General features: G+C 38.4%; 1 protein-coding gene across 8 annotated transcripts in view; it reads left to right on the forward strand.

Moving 5' to 3' along the window:
- Positions 1-13,316, forward strand: part of TANGO2 (transport and golgi organization 2 homolog) — a 92,589-nt gene extending 79,273 nt beyond the window's left edge. For 6 of the 8 annotated variants that reach the window (XM_027817319.3, XM_037878516.2, XM_027817320.3 and 3 more), the window contains 3 exons: positions 3,032-3,185; positions 5,504-5,608; positions 9,619-13,316. In XM_027817319.3, coding sequence (XP_027673120.2) covers positions 3,032-3,185; positions 5,504-5,608; positions 9,619-9,739 — 380 coding nt within the window. In that variant the 3' untranslated portion in view covers positions 9,740-13,316. Of the gene's footprint in view, positions 1-3,031; positions 3,186-5,503; positions 5,609-9,046; positions 9,152-9,618 lie in introns of those variants that run through there. The other 2 variants (XR_005222349.2, XM_043529368.1) reach the window with 2 other exon arrangements.
- The last annotated feature ends 2,675 nt before the right edge of the window (positions 13,317-15,991 follow it).

Genomic DNA, 15,991 nt, shown 5'->3' on the forward strand with positions numbered 1-15,991 from the left:
CACTTACGATCAAGGTGTTGACCCATGCCTACAATTGGCCTACTTGTCAAATTTCGAACAAGCTGCTACTTGCATTTGGGAGGAATGAGTGCCCCATAAATATCTACAAAATCATTATCCCTTAAACCTCTTCTGTGCCGTGATGACTACGAAAAAAACTTGACAATGATTAGGCTGCTGGTGTGCTGAGACCACTGCTGAACATCATGCTGAACAATATTGTCTCATTGTTTCTTTGTACTCCCCACTTGGCCTGTCTGTCTCCATCTGTTTGTTTTATAATTAGATTGTAAACTCTTTGGTGCAGGGACTGTCTTTTTATTCTGTGTTTGTACAGTGCCTAGCACAATGTGGCCCTAGGTCATGACTAGGACTTCTAGGCACTACAAGTACTAAGTAACAGCATGTTAGGAAAATGCAGAGCACTTTTGAAAAATCCCACCTTTAGTATAGTACCTTCAAAATTTATTCTCTGATTGCTAATTCTCGCATTTATTTCCCCCCCCCACTTTTTTGGGGGCAATTTGGCGTATGTTGTCACAATTACGTAATAAATAACGTTTCTTTTTATTCGAATCCTTAGATTTGCTGACAAAACATGTACTCATCCTTGCATGAGTAAACATTACAAAATATGAATCCAAAATTCCAACACCAAAAGACTGAATTTTTTTTTGAATGGTCAAAAATAAATAAACCATTCTGAACAATGTAGCTTTTAAGAACAGTTTGCTCTGTGTTTTGTTTAATGCTGATGGCATCTTTATTTTGCCTTTCACAAGGTTAATGAGATACTCTCTGTAAGCAAATAGTTAAAAAGGGAATTATAACTCCTTTAAAACACATCCTCTTGAACAGCAACAAAAGGGCTGATAATTCCCAAATCTTTGAAATAACGATTTGTGCAAACAAATTTGCTGGCAATCTGCTTGCCCAGGTATCTTTCACGCTGCACGACCATCATCTAGTTTGACACATTCAGAATGTTTGGCATGCTTTGCACAAGAGGAACCCAGAACCAGATTAACAAAACTGTTGCAGGCCAGGATTTGGAAAAGCTTCTGCAGTGCCCTGCCTTCGCTATGCGTCAAGCCCCTGCCTTTAGGAGCACAAAATTTAATCACTAGTCATAATAAAAACCGTCAGGCAGGGTGGCAGTGGCCCTGTTTGGGGAGAGAACTGGGGGTCTTAGTCCTGGAGCACATGGATATTATGTGTAGTGATATGCATGGTCTCCAGTGACTGCTTTGTTGTATTCTGTGTAATCCCTCTGTGCCAATCTCTGGCATGCTCTTCCAGATGAAAGCATGACTGTCACAGTGGCAGCTGTTGACAGGGGAAAGTTAGCATGTAGAAAGAAAACAACCCAGGATGATAGCATGGGTAAAATGTATATATAATCTCCTCCATTTCTTTGATAAACCGCTTCAGAATCTGGGGTAACCTAGCAAGTAACAAAAGTGGGGACTCGACATTTTAATAGACTGTCTTTTGTGTGTGTGTTAATATTGTTTGGAAAGACTAGCAACTTTCATTCATGTTGCGGATTAAAAAATAATTGCATTATAAAAACCAGGTATCTGCAGAATGTAGCGGAGCTATTCCTGATCTCCACATATCAACAGAGAATTCATTCTCGGTAGATCTGGCCTCCTAAGGGAGAACTGAGTTTTGGAGGATCTTTACATTGTTCAGCCAGTGCTTATTCTCTTGGATTGTTGCCAGGAAATGTAGGGCACCATTGAGGAGAAACTTCCCTGCTGTCATCAGTGAGTGCAGTATTATTCAAGAGTCACATCAGAGAGAAAAGTGAATTATGTGATTAAAAGGAATAAACTGGATAGACTAGATTGCAAAATGTACTAAGTAATTCGAAAGATACCTTGCCATAAATTACCAAACCAGAGGTTTACAGTAATTGCTGCAGATGAGGATTAGTATAAAACTGAGAAACAAATAAAATCACTTCATTTTAACACTGTGGAATACATAACCATACCCTAATGTGTGCTAGGAGAGCTCTAATCTCTTGCCTAGTATCAGGACATACGTTTTATAGCATATCTAATTATAAAGATTAGCTAGGGAATCATTTGAATGAGATTTAAAATGATGAAATCTGTATGAGACAACTGTAAATCACCAGAAAATCCTTTCTAAGGTTCTGTTCTCCTGAAAATATACTAGCAGCTATATAGATGGAATGCCGCTGGAAGTGATCCATAGGGATTGTTCTCTGAATGCATGAGACTTTTAAAATCTAAAACCGTTAACATATAGCCTCTTGTTAATGATTCCTTGTACCATTTATTTGATGGAGTTCAAAGCTGGAAGTATTGTTGGTTTTTATTTTTGTGAAGTAACTGCAGTGTCACAATTATGAGGCGTGGTTTTGTTTTTGTTTTTCTTTCAATTTTAGGTTATACAGTATACTAATACTTTCATTGCAATGTCTTCCTCCTGGAAAAATCTTTTCTTGAAATTACACCTGATTTCACATCTCAACCTACATTTCATTAATAGCTGTGGCAAAATCCTGTGATTCAGTTAATATTTAGTACCCTTAGTGTGATGATCCATAGCTTTTTTTCAGGAAAACTGCCAGACTAAAATGTTGTGTTCCAAAACAAAGAGAAATAGTTTTTTTTTATGAAGAGTTAAACATCTGGAAATGAGACTTTACATTAACTGATTTTTTTTTTTTAAATTAGAATACTACGTTTCTCTTTCCCACATGGGTTAATACCTTCTACGGTATTGGAGGCAGAAATGGTGGAAGGGTAGGTGGGAATGGAGTAAGTGCTAAAGATAAGCAGATTTTCCTGAGAAAAGATGACAAAAGGCCTATGATGAGTTTTGCTGACAAGGCTTGATTTTATTTTCTCCTTCAAACCCTGAAGGATGAGGCAATGTTATATTTTTGGCTGTGTTGCATATATGTTAACTTTTTCACCCCACAGAAATGCTTAATACAAACATTTTCTCACCTGCCCCCAAGTTTTTATTATTATTTATTAATTTCAATATTCAGGAATCTATGGATTGAGTAATTCTCTGCTGGATACTCCATGGAAGAAACTTCAGTATGGAAAGCAGCTTTTCACAGAGGTGATCAAGCAAAGTCAGGACCTTGCCAAAGAAGACCTGGTACAGGAGCTCATTAAAGTGCTGAATAATCAAGACCCGTAAGTACATAACGCACATTTTACTTAACATGAAGTACAAACGTTTTAAAACTCACCTACAAAAACTGCGTTAAAGTAATGCTAAAGCTTCATCTTATATTAACCAAAGTCAAGTAAAGGTAAAATAATATACTTCCCTTCCCCCTTGGAACAAATCCCAGCCCTACTGATCTGATTTTGTGTGTTGAAGGCAGATACAGACCTACAAGACACTATCACTGCAAAAGCAGCATTAGTGTGGATCTGTGTTCTGACTTATCATACCTTACTCCTTAAAGATTACTCCTGCCAGGGCAGGAGTAGAGCATGCAAGATATAGGAAGGATAAATCATGATAAACTAAAACATGCTTACCGTAACTCCTGACCCCAGATGTTGCCCTAGCTCGAGCCACAGATTTGGGATGGCTCAGGACAGGAGTCAGTAGTGACACTGTTTAGCTGCCTCTCTTGACACATATATGTAGTAAATACAGCCTGATATTGGCCCATAGGTACAGTATGTGAGTTTGCATAAAACACTAGTCCAAGCCCTTCGATAGGACCATAGCAGTTATCTTACATAAACACCTACCTCCACTTGAACAGCATGTGCATTTCCTTGAATGCAGACTTGAAGTTCCCTGTCTTTTGTCAGCTTAATCTGGTTTAAAACAAAACTTAAGTATGTTGTGTGGTATTTTCAAAGCTTCAAAAGAAGTGAAACATTTCTCATGACAAGATGAGAGCTTTTGAAAACTGAACTGAGTGTTAAGTTGTGCATCTGTTCTGCTATTTTTACTATGCATTCGATATTACAAATGAAAAACACTGATGTGCTTCAAAAAACTTGCTGTGCTGTACTGTTCATTTAGCAGTAAGACAGCCAACCTGTAGGGTACTGCACAACTCAAATGCACATGCACCCAAGATCTTGCACTTGTGCTAATAGACATCAAGAGTATCACTTTGGCTCCAAAAGGGGGGAGTGTCTTAAAGGTAACTTTAAAGTTCAAAATTTGAAAAAAATCTCAGCCATTTATTTTAAAAGCATCCAATGGGAATTAAGAACTAAAGATATCTTTCATATGAAATATTTGGCACTTCATAAGCATTAATTCTGTGAGCTATCTAATAGGTTTATTGAATGAGATTTAATTCCCATAACAAACCCACCTCAGGATCTCTTCCCCTGTTGGTATTAATCGTTATATGTTTTTAGTGATTCCCTCTCTCCCCACTTGTGTAAACAGTCTGACTTGGTATATTTCCCCCAAAGAAAACTAGCATGATCTGGGACCCTGGGCTTCAATAGCAGTAACTAAAGTCATGTCAAACTGTATCATCTCTTTGTGGAGCAGGAAGAACTCTAGAAAAACAGGACTGAATCAGTCAGTCTCCTTCCACTCTCTTCTTTGTCACGCTGAGTGCCTAACTGGCTGATGAACTTCGTCTTATTTTGGTAGACACTGACACAAGCTGGCCTACGGTAGGAGGCAGAAACTTGAGCAGTGACGGAGATGGAAGAGGCAGAGAACCAGAGAAGCAGGCATAGGGTGCAGAAAATAGTTTTAAATTTGTCTTTACAAATTTCAATTTGATTTGTCAGTCATTGACATCATGAGTTATATTTTTTTTCCACATTTGGGGGACCACGATCTAGTGTTAGGAGTGGAAGGCAGGAAATCTGGGTATTATTCCTAGCTCTGCTATGGACTCTCTGACCTTGGATTCTTTCTCTGTAGGGTGTTGAGGTTTCATTAATTACAGTTTACAAATCTCAATACCATTTTACCATTGCAATACACTTTATTATGGCAGACTTGTTTACTTTGGAAATTGATTAAGCATTGTGCAATATAATTTTCCAGTTCCTCCAAATGTCTCTTGGACAGAAACCAGTCTGCAACTTCCAAAACAAAAGAAATCCCCATGAGTCCATCTTGAATAATACTTGTTTTTTACACTTTGTATTTTAAGTTACTTGACCATAAAAGTGGTATTCTTTTATTTCAAGAGACACTACAAATACAGAAAGGAAGGAATAGCAATGAAAGGAAAAAGACCGTCAAAAATCATTAAAAATATTTAATAAATAGAAAGCTGATGAAATTAAAGGTCAAGTCCTTGAGAAATTTTCTCTTGGAAACAGCTGACAAACCTTTTTATCTTTGGTCCCTTCTTTTCATGTTTGTTTTCAAAAAATCACATTTTATTTTGACATTTTGCCTTTTCTTTTTTATCATTATCATCAAGCTGTGTGTTGATTATAGTTAGTAAGGGTAGGAGGGTTTGTTTTGTGTTAATACTGGGCAAGTAATAGTGCTATTTATATTTCAGTCAGCTACCAGATCCCGCAATGGAGGATCAAGGAAAGGAACACGTGCAACCTGTATTGACCGAATATGCAGCTTTGTGTGTTCGTTGCCCGGGATATGGAACAAGGTAAAATAAATACTTCAAGGCAAAATAGACAACTATTGTATCAAGACATATATCTAAAGTCAAATGCTGCCATAAAATTTAACATGCTAGACCATAAAATGGGTTTGTTCAGTGAATTTAATATCTATGCATAAGTTTAATCACTTGTAATCCATAGATTATCTTCTTCTATTGTGATCTTTTTTTATTCCTAGCTTTGTGTCTTAGACATTGCTTGAAATGCCCATCAGTACCTGCTTTAAAATTTGTCAAACAGTTACTAATGATGCTAGCTATAACTTCCTTAAAGTTAAGTAGCTTTACCCTTTCAAAAATGTGTTTTGTTTTTGTTTTTTTTTGCTATCCCACCTCTTCCTGTTCAGAACAGCAGCTTCAGAAAGTTTACTTATATTTTTTAAAAGTTCATTGGGTCAAAAAATCACACTGTCCCTCTCACAACACGCACACACGAACAAGTTACTGCTACAGCTTCTTCTAAGTACGTGAAAATGCTTTACTTGACATTGTAGTCCACAGCAAAATTACTGCATGCAGCAGCCTCTCAGTTGCCTCTTTCTTCCTCTATTCATCAGTCCTCAGGAAACCAGGTGAAACCTGAAATCTCCTAAGGTTACCAAATCCAGGCTTTGGCTCCCCTTCTGGAATGAGCTGGAGTATTTTGCGTATCCTATGCCGCAGTTGAATATAGCAGGGAAAAGAAGGTATTATACCACCACTAGAGGGGTCTGTTGCCTTTTTAGAGCACCCATCTATGTAGTATGTAGTCACTGCTCATTCCCACATCCTTTTTTTCTATTTTTGAGCTCCATTTTATTTTTTCCTTGCTTTTTTTCATTCTCCCCTTTTCCTTTGTTTTCCCTCCATCCCCCATTGTACCTTTATTTTAACATTTAGTTTGCCTTTTTGCCAGCTATATGTGACAGAGATTATAAAAGGAAACTGATTTAGGATTTTTCAGTTTCCTTCTGCAGCAAATATTATATACATGGAGTTGGCTGCAAAAGGAAACTGACAATGGTTATTCAGTTTTGTGTCGTAGCCATTCAGCTGAGCTTATCATTAGAACTGAGCGAATATTTGATTTTTCTTTTTTCAGTTTGGTGGCTTAACCAAAAAAAAATTGGGGGGGGGGACTCATTTCAGATGGACCCAAAACAGAATTTTTGGGGGCATTTCTTGCTTAAATGAATCATTTAACCAACAAAATAATTCATTTTTGGTTTTAATTTAATTTTGGGTATTTTTATCATTTTTTGTTTAAATCTACCTAAATTTGGAAAAGAAACATAGTTTCAAAACAAAGTCAAAATATTCATTTTGAAAATGTCAAAACAAAGCATTTTGACTCTTTTTTTTTGGGGTGGAAAATTATATACTTTCAGCTGAAAACAATTGCTGAATTCAGCCTGAATTTGCGAGTAATTTCAGTCAACCCAGAACTCCATTTTTTGGCAAGTAAAATACTGACCTGAAAGATTTTACCCTGCTCTACTTATCTCAGCTTTGCCTACTGCTGCTCTGCTTATCTCTAGGAGCCAGCATATTAGCAAAGTGACAGATCTGCTAGCAAGTGATGGGTTATATTGGGCATCAGAAAGTATTAGTACATTATACTGACCCACTTCAACTTCTGATTCCAAACGTGAAGTAAACATAACCCTGTATGGAAAAATATAAACCTTTTTATTTGTCTCTTCTACCTAAGTAAGTGGAGAAATAGACTTGATTCTAAAAGAAAAATGTATATTGTATGCCTAGCTATATTAGGGATTTATTGTAGTTAACTCACTATAATAGCTAGGTTCCATATTCAGATTAAGAATTATTATGATCAGCTGAATCTTGGTCTCCTCCATCTTCTCTTAATTTGTGCTCCCTTTCTTAAGTGAGGTATTCTCACTTTCTCCCTCCAGGAAGAAAGGAGTAAACATTGAGAATCAGTTATTGTTATGAGAAGGTTTGCACAATATGTATCTTGCACCCTAACGTGAAGGTTATGGCTCAGCCAATACCTGGAGGCAGAGAATTCCTCAGATATGGGTCTGCCAGGGAGAATAAACTGGCTTCCCTGCAATCACTGGCTCAGTCAGCCATGTCATTTCCATTGCTGTAGCTGTCTTGGTGGATAAATGAGTGAGAGGTAGTCTCTGAAATGGTTGTGCCTAATTTCCTAGGGGGTTTTAAAGAATAACGTCAGAACTTTTAAACAGATTTGGAGAGAACTGACTGAGAAGCCATTGCAAAATGCAGAGCACTGCTTTGATGTGTAATAAAACACATGCAGAAACATGACCTGTTTATTTATGTACTGGGTACTAAAGTCCTGAAGGAATACATGGAGGGAAATACTTGTTTTTGTGTTTCACTGGTTGTACTCTGCCAATTTTAGGGAAAGGAGAAATGGCATTGGATATTTATGGACTAAATATTGAGACATAGTTTTGACCTATTCCCAAAACATTAGTCGCTTTAGTTCACCATGCCAGGTCTAGTATTTCCCAACTCTCAGCATAAGGCAACTTAAATCCTCAAACTTGCTGACTTAATTATCCTAGACACTCAGAGTTGTCTTGCGTGAAAATATCAGATACATTTTCATCTTCGTTGGAATTACTATTCACATACGTTGAGAAGTTGCTGCTGACAAAGTGCATGACCATTGCAGTATCTCAACACATTACTAGCCTTAGGAGAGAACACATGGAGTCACACCATTCACAATTAATGGTTCTGAATGTGGGAGACAAAGTGGAATAAATCCCCAATATAAGACAGAGTAGGAAGAGTGTGGCAAACATGTAACGATATGTAAGCAGAATTAGTCTAACCTATTTTTCACCATTGCTGTTTCTTTATTTAGGACTTCAGTTCTGATTAATACTGTACAGGTGGTCTCATCTAGCAATCTCCAAGCTCTTCATAAACAGTAGGCCTCACAACATCCCATTCAGGCAGTTGTACCCATTTTGCAGCTGGGTGAGCAGAAGTGATTTGACCAACACCACAAAATTAGTGGTAGCATTAGGCATGGAACTCAGAAGTGTGGACTGCCAATCCTTTGAGTGAATCGGTAGACTGAATTGCATTTTCACACAGGCAATTTAGGTAAAACAGGGGTCAACTTGGGTTTGAAATAAGGGACAGTTGACTAGTACATAGGTGTCCCTGCACATCTGTGATTTATGGCTGTACTAATTAGAGCTGGTAATCAAGGCTAAAGTGGACTGCAAGGTCTCACACCTTCCCACGCGAAGCCTGATTATTTTGCTGTGTAAATCAGAAGTTGCACTGAAGTCAGTGGAGTTACACACAGCAGTTTTACATCTGGGTGAGAGCAGACTTGCATCTCAATGTTCAGAAATTGCTCTTTGGAGAGACTGTGCTCCTCAGAAGAGAAACGGAGAGGTTCTTTGTATGACCTTGCGTCTGTGTCCTCAGGTGGTGATTAGTGGTATTCTGGACGGGTGAGCAATAAGGCTGAGGAGATTTGTATGGGCATTTGATACAAAAAGGAAGAATGCAGAAGTAAGTTGATAAAAAATAATCAGCAAGGATGTGTGTGTCTGATGATATTCGTGCCAACTAAATGCTGCCAGGTAACATTTATTTTCAAGCTAGAACTGACTTGAACATATTCAGCAATTAAAAAGCTTATCATTAGTCTTCTCTGCTATATATTGTTCTCCTTGTCCATCAGCCTGAAGCTTTGTGTGGTTGTTGCCTTAATAAGTGCAGCAGTGAAGCAAGATAGTACAGGATTTGATTCAGTGGAATGGGGTGTGGGGAGTTAGTCCTTCTTCAAATCTGAGTTTTTGAGTTTTGTGGGGAGTTAGTCCTTCCAAGTTAGTCCTTCTTCAAATCTGAGTTTTTACTGGCGTTTTTCAGACCTATTTCTATGTGGTGCTATTGTGGTCAAGTGAAATTAATGGAAAAATTTAGATTAAAGTATTATGCAAATGGTTAGACAAAAATGAAGTTTAAAATTTTTTTCTTCCCTTATTTTCTTTCAGGACTAACACAGTCATTCTCATTGATGCAGAAGGACATGTTACTTTCACAGAGCGCACCATGCTCAATGCAGATATCAACCAATGGAAAACAAGCACCTATCAGTTCGAACTGCAGACTTAACAACTTTCCATTTGAATGGATCATGATAAAAGAAACAAGAGAACAAGCTATTGAACTCCAGTGAAGGCTTTGTACCAGCCTCCAGCACCCTGAGATGGAAAGGAAAAGCTTATTAAATCCATAGCATACCCTAGCAACTACTAAAACCTTTTGCACAAAACCGAGGGAAGAAAGTTTTTACAGTAAAATTTTGGCTGGATTAAAAATGTTGCTTTTTGTGCAAGTCTTTATTTTAAGTTTCAAGGACACAGTTTATTTTCTAGGCGTGATTTTTAAACTATGTTGTTAATATCTAGGCAATTGATCCTGCAAGGTATTGAGTGCTTCTTACAAGGTGCTAACTGCCCCTAGTTCCTTTTGATTTCAATCAGAGCTGAAGGTATGCAGCACCTTGGAAGATCAAGTTCTACGTTATTAAAGTTCAGAGATTTTCAGAATCTAACTTAAACCTTCAGAATCAATCATGATAACTTTTCACACTTCGCTCAGCTTGGCCAAAGACAAACTAGTCAGGTACACATTTATTTATGGTTGATTTCTAGTCATTTTGTGAACTGGCATAACTATGTAATGTGACTTCTGGAAATGATCCCTGGGAATGGTGGTTATGTGAATTATAAAAAAAATTCCATTGGAATTTTACAAAAAGAAACATTTCTATTGATCATAGACCATAAAGGTTTTAGAAAATCTGTCTGCCTTTTCAACATATGCTTGTAGGATTTTTTGATCATGGATGTGGGCATCAGTGAATGTATGTTACGTTTGCAGACTGGGTTGTTTTAGTGTAATATAACAATTTTTCAGACATACAATGGTGCAGTGTTCTGCACAGGGAAAAGGGTTGTTATTCTTCACAAGTCTATTTTCCCTTAAGTTGTACAGTGTTGAGTAAAGTGATTTATCTAGTATTGTCTTTCTCATTTGTATCCAATACTTGTTTCTGATGAGGGAATGAAACTGAAGTTTGGGTCTGTGCTCTTTAATCTCTTGCTCAGGAGAAATTAAAGCATCATGGAGTGTGATGGGCTCCCTCTCTGAAGTGAAGGAATCAGCTGCTCTGTATTGTGGCACCTTGTTGCCTGCAGTCTAACCAGCAATGTAGGCCTCTTTTTTCTTCTAGATTGATAACTCGTAGGATATGTTTTCAAACAAAAAGTGAACTATATGAAGTTTATACTTACGCTTTTTGGTAAGCTTTGGTTTTAGCTTTATTTCTGTACTGGTATAATGTGTTAAAAGCTGGGAGTGATTGCTGATATTTTATGGTAGAATAGAATATTTGTTACCTGGTGACATATTACAATATTATAGTGCTGGAAAAAGTTAAGTGTTAAAATACACTTCCCATGTTCCTTTAAGCTGTAAATTATAAAGCTGGTTATTTAAATGTATTTTTTCTTTCCATTAGTCAGTGCCAATGGTGGGTGATGGAGAGAATCTCTTGCTAATGTCAAAGTATTTTAAAATCCTAGATTATTTTGCTGCCGTTATAGTTGTACTGTAACTTACTCCAAATGCCAAACCTTAAATACTGATTTGACTCATTGCCTCCCCCCGCCCCCTTCATTGAGTGTGTTCTTTACTGTGATCAGAGAATTGTAGAAAGGGTTGCAATATAGCAGTATTTCCTATATTGCTCACAGAGAAGTTCAGTTGTTTTCTCTACTCCAGGCCTATATTTTGTACTGAAATGCTTAGAGGAAACTAAGGCCTCTTAGGGTGTCGTCTGTGGTGTGAGTGGAAACCAGATTTCTCATTGGGGTTATAATAGGACTGCAAAAGGCCATTTCCAGAGTAATGACTGTCTGGCGATACCAAAGCAGTATTCAAATTAGTTATTTCCCTCCTATGATCATTTTAGATAAGAGTTTTGCCTGTTTAAATATTTCTAGTGATACCAGGCTACTCTCTCATGCTTAATTGAGCATGCGGTTAAGTGCTTTGCTGGATCAGAGCCACACTGTGTAACAAATGCACAAGTGCACCTTCTAACAAATTTTAAGTACCAGACTGCTACCACAGCTATCACAAGCACAGTTATGCCTGTTTGTGACTCATGCACCTGGGTGGTTGCATTGAACTTCATTTCAAGTGCGGGGGACTCCTGGATTTCCTTCTCCTGAGCTATGGAAGGAGTTTAATGTTTCTTTACATGGCTATTTATTCTATCAATTAAATTCACTGGTGAGTGTGGGGGTGTGTGTGTATATGTATGTATAATCTGTTGTACTTGCAAACATAATGAATATAAACACAGAAGCAAAAAATAGTCCATAATCAGGAATATATGGAATTACATTATCGTTTAAAATTAATGGTAAAAAATATCTCATTCAGACAGATTCTATAACCGAGCCAGTTGGTATTCCGTAGTGGCGAAGGATTCTGATTTAGTTCTGTCAGTGTTTGAGCCTTGAACCTCTAAGCTTTTGTCAATGTAGTACTAAAAAACTGCTTTTAAATTTGAGATTGGCAAGTATGTATTTAACTTTTGTTGTTACTAAAAGTATTTTAACTCATCATTCACAGTCTATTTATATATGTCAGAAACACTGCCAAAGTATGAATGGCTAAAATTTGACCTACATTTAAACTTGTTACCTACATTTAAACATATTACCTTCATAAGAAGTAGAAATATTTGCAATTGCTTTTCATCCTCAAAATGTTGTACAAACATCAGTCTTCAGAACAATCCTTTGAGGTAGGTAAGTATTAAAATGAAGTATTAACTCATCTTACAGATGGGGAAATTGAGACAGAGGCTTATCACTTTCGCCAGAGGCAGATTGTCGGTGTCGGAGCTTGGATTCGACCACAGGAGATCTTAACACCCTTTCCTACAATTTAAATCAATCTCTTGATGGCTGGGTTTTGTATTTGTTCAATATATCCAACTTCTAATTGCTGAGAGTTTAAAATGAAAAAGACCATTGTTTTGGGGGGGCTCTACAAAATATGTAGAGTTCCTCTGCTGGCTGTATCATAGCAGTAATACAGTGACCCCTAGCTTACTCTTGTGGAAGTTTATGGGAGTTTTGCCCTTGACTTCAGTGGAAACATAATCAGACGCTCTATTCCCAGAGCTGCACTGCTATCAGCAATGGTACTAGAGCATGGAAATGTTGAGGTATAATTATTTGTATAAACTGGTGTTCATTGCTAAGTGCTAATTTTAGTTGCATTCAATCACCGGAAAAAATCAACTATAACCAAGTGACGACAAAATTGACAGAGAAGGCATTTTATTTTTATAAGGTATTTTAAAAAGAGGGAATATCAAATGTAAAACTACAAATTAGATTATTGGGTGACATGTTTTTCGGTTTCTTGCTGTGAAATTAATTTGTGTGGGGTATCTTTTTAAAGTCATAAGGTTACAGCAGCTTTTTCTCCTACCAAACAGTTTTTTCCACTGTGATAATAATTAGAAGGAATTTATAAATACTATTTATAAATCTTGATTCCATTTTTTTTGCCTTTTTAAGCTATTTTAAATTTTGTCATTTGTATATCTGTATTCAAAGCCAGAGTCCGAATAAATTGTTTGGTGACCAAATCTTTGCCGCCCTAATAAATTGTGTACGTGTTTTGTACCTGTGTGCACATGGGATGGGGTAAGGAGACACTCAGTGATGTAACGGGGAGTAGAAATAAGAGAGAGATGTAGAATGACATCTGTTTCCAACACGTTCATTTTTCTTCTTTTAGGGTGGCTTTTTCAAAACCGCTCAGCATTGGCCTAGCAGTATGACCAAAAGGTTAACACATAACAGAATAGGAGGGACGCTATGGTCACGTGCCAGTGTTCAGCTGCACAAGATGACACACTTTCAGTAAATTTCTCTGTGGATTGTGGGAATAAATACTCAAAATTAAATGCACAAATTCTTTTGGAAATGGGGTGGAAATTGCATATTGTGTTTGAGTAGATGAACGGATACAATACAAGACGAATGAACTGAGTGGCTTTGCCCACTTGGGCTCAGAGGGAGGCATATACACGCATTGCTTTTCTGGTGGCACCAATACAGTACATCCCTGCAAGAACCTGTTTGATGTCTTTCCCTCACTCCTCCTTTCTCTGCAATAGAGCTGCAGCTTGTGCTAACTTCTTTTTTCCTCTCTCATCTCATCCTGAGCATTTTTGTCACCTTCTGTCAGCTTGTGGAATCCCCTCTACATAGTGCCGTATTCTTCAGTCTGTACCTCTTCACACAGCGTGGCGTGGGAGAGGTACTGGAGGCAATCTTCCTCGCAGAATCCACCTTGCATCTAGCTATTATCAGTGACTTCCTGTGGCCTTAGCCATCTGCTAGTACTTGCTGCACAGCCCTCCTTGCAGCTTCTCAGAATTCAGACTAGCCTTGTGCCACACCTTTTGCCAATGTCTTTCTTCTAAGCCGCTTCCCCTTTTCTCAGCGGGTTTAACAAATGCCACTCCATGCACAACAGGACCAGATGGAAAATGTGAAGCCCCTCTAACAACCCATGGCTATCTCCCTCCATGTCACAGCCTCTGGTTCCTCTTGGATCCTTCTAGGAAGCATTGGGAACATATCTACGTAAGGATTAGTAATTATGTAGGGAAGTCATTCAGTGCTTGCTCATATATCTTTCCCTGTTGGTGTGCAGTCACCCCATGCACTCGAGTTTGGATATTTTTGCCCAGCACTGTCTGTTAGGACCCACACCTGCACCCTGAATGCCTTTGTGACTCCCGCCCAAGAGCATAAATGGTGGGACAACCCTACTCATCCTTCAGTTCCTTCTCACTGCCTGTGGCTGAGTCAGAACTTTGGCAGTATCCAAGCCTCTTGCTCACTCTCTGATCCCTTCCTGTTTTTTGTAAATAGTTGTAGTGCCACAGATGATAGTTTAGGATTGCTCTGTACATCGTGTTTCATTTCTTTTTTTAAAATAAAACCCTGTTTTTCTCTGAGACTTCACCCAGTATTGGTCCACCCTTTATGTTGGAACTGAAGTCTCCAGGATTTGAAAACTGTCTTTGTAAGGCAGTAATATCTGTTACTGATGGGCATATGAGGTGTTTGTTTCCCCTGGAAGGATTCTAAGCCATAGTAGATCATCAGTTATATACAAGCCCATTCTCAGATGTCAGTAGGAGCTTGCCTCAGACTTCTGGGACACAGGACCTCCTGCACATACATTTCTCAGCATCCCAGAGTTCATCTTCACTGCATGCCAGAGAGGTTGAAATTTGTGTATCAGTCCAACAGACATAATCTAGACATGAAGGAGCATGGCCCCCAGAAGTCTTGGTGAAAGTGTCCTCTAAAAGTATGCAAAGGAGTTCTTCTCTCCACCATACCTATCAAAGACTTTGGAGATAGACGCCTCCAGTCTCAACAGTCTTCACACGCAAGCCCTATGGATTCCTCAGGAAAACTGTCACAGCATTCCTCCCAATTCTGAGAGGTCTAATGATTCGGATCATGATGGACAACACCTCAGCAATGTTTTATATCAATAGGCAAGGCAGAGTAAGATCCACCCCCTTATCAAGAAGCTGTGCATTTACTTGAAAAGCACTTCACTTACCAGGCTTGCAGAATGTTCTGGCAGACTACCTCTGCAGGTAGTTTACAAATGCCAATGAATGGTCAGTGAAGGACACCATCAGACAGGACACATTCATCATATGAGGTCAACCCTCTACAGACCTGTTTAATGGGAGAAAACAAAAAATGTCACCTGAATCTGTCAGATGTGTTGCTGATGCCCTGGGCTAGGGGTCTAACCTGTGTGTATACTCTGTTTCTACTAATTCCAAGAGTAATCAGAAAACTCGGGACTCTGCCAAGATCATTATATTGGCACTGGCTTGGCAAAGGCAGTTCTGGTTCTCGGACCTGATAAATCTCTCCATTCGACATGCAGTCCTGTTACCTCTTCAGCCAGATGTGATATTCTGAAGGAAGGGACAGATTCTCCATGTGCACCTCACAGCATGGATGCTGGCTGGTTAACAGTAGAGAGGATCCACTCTTTGGAGGTACAGAATGTTCTTATCCACATTAGAAAAGATTCTATAAGGCTAGCTTACTCTTTCGAGTGAAAGAGATTCACTGTCTGGGCCCAGCAACTTCAGTTTATCCTCATCTCTAACTCAAATACTTGATATACTAGAATGCCTTTCGTTCTTAAAGAATTCAGGACCATCCATGAGCTGTGTAAGGGTCCCTCTAGCAGTCATTTCAGCTTTCCATCTTCCTATGCAAGGTCATT

This window comes from Chelonia mydas, chromosome 15 (assembly GCF_015237465.2).
Source record: "Chelonia mydas isolate rCheMyd1 chromosome 15, rCheMyd1.pri.v2, whole genome shotgun sequence".
Classification (NCBI taxonomy): domain Eukaryota; kingdom Metazoa; phylum Chordata; order Testudines; family Cheloniidae; genus Chelonia; species Chelonia mydas.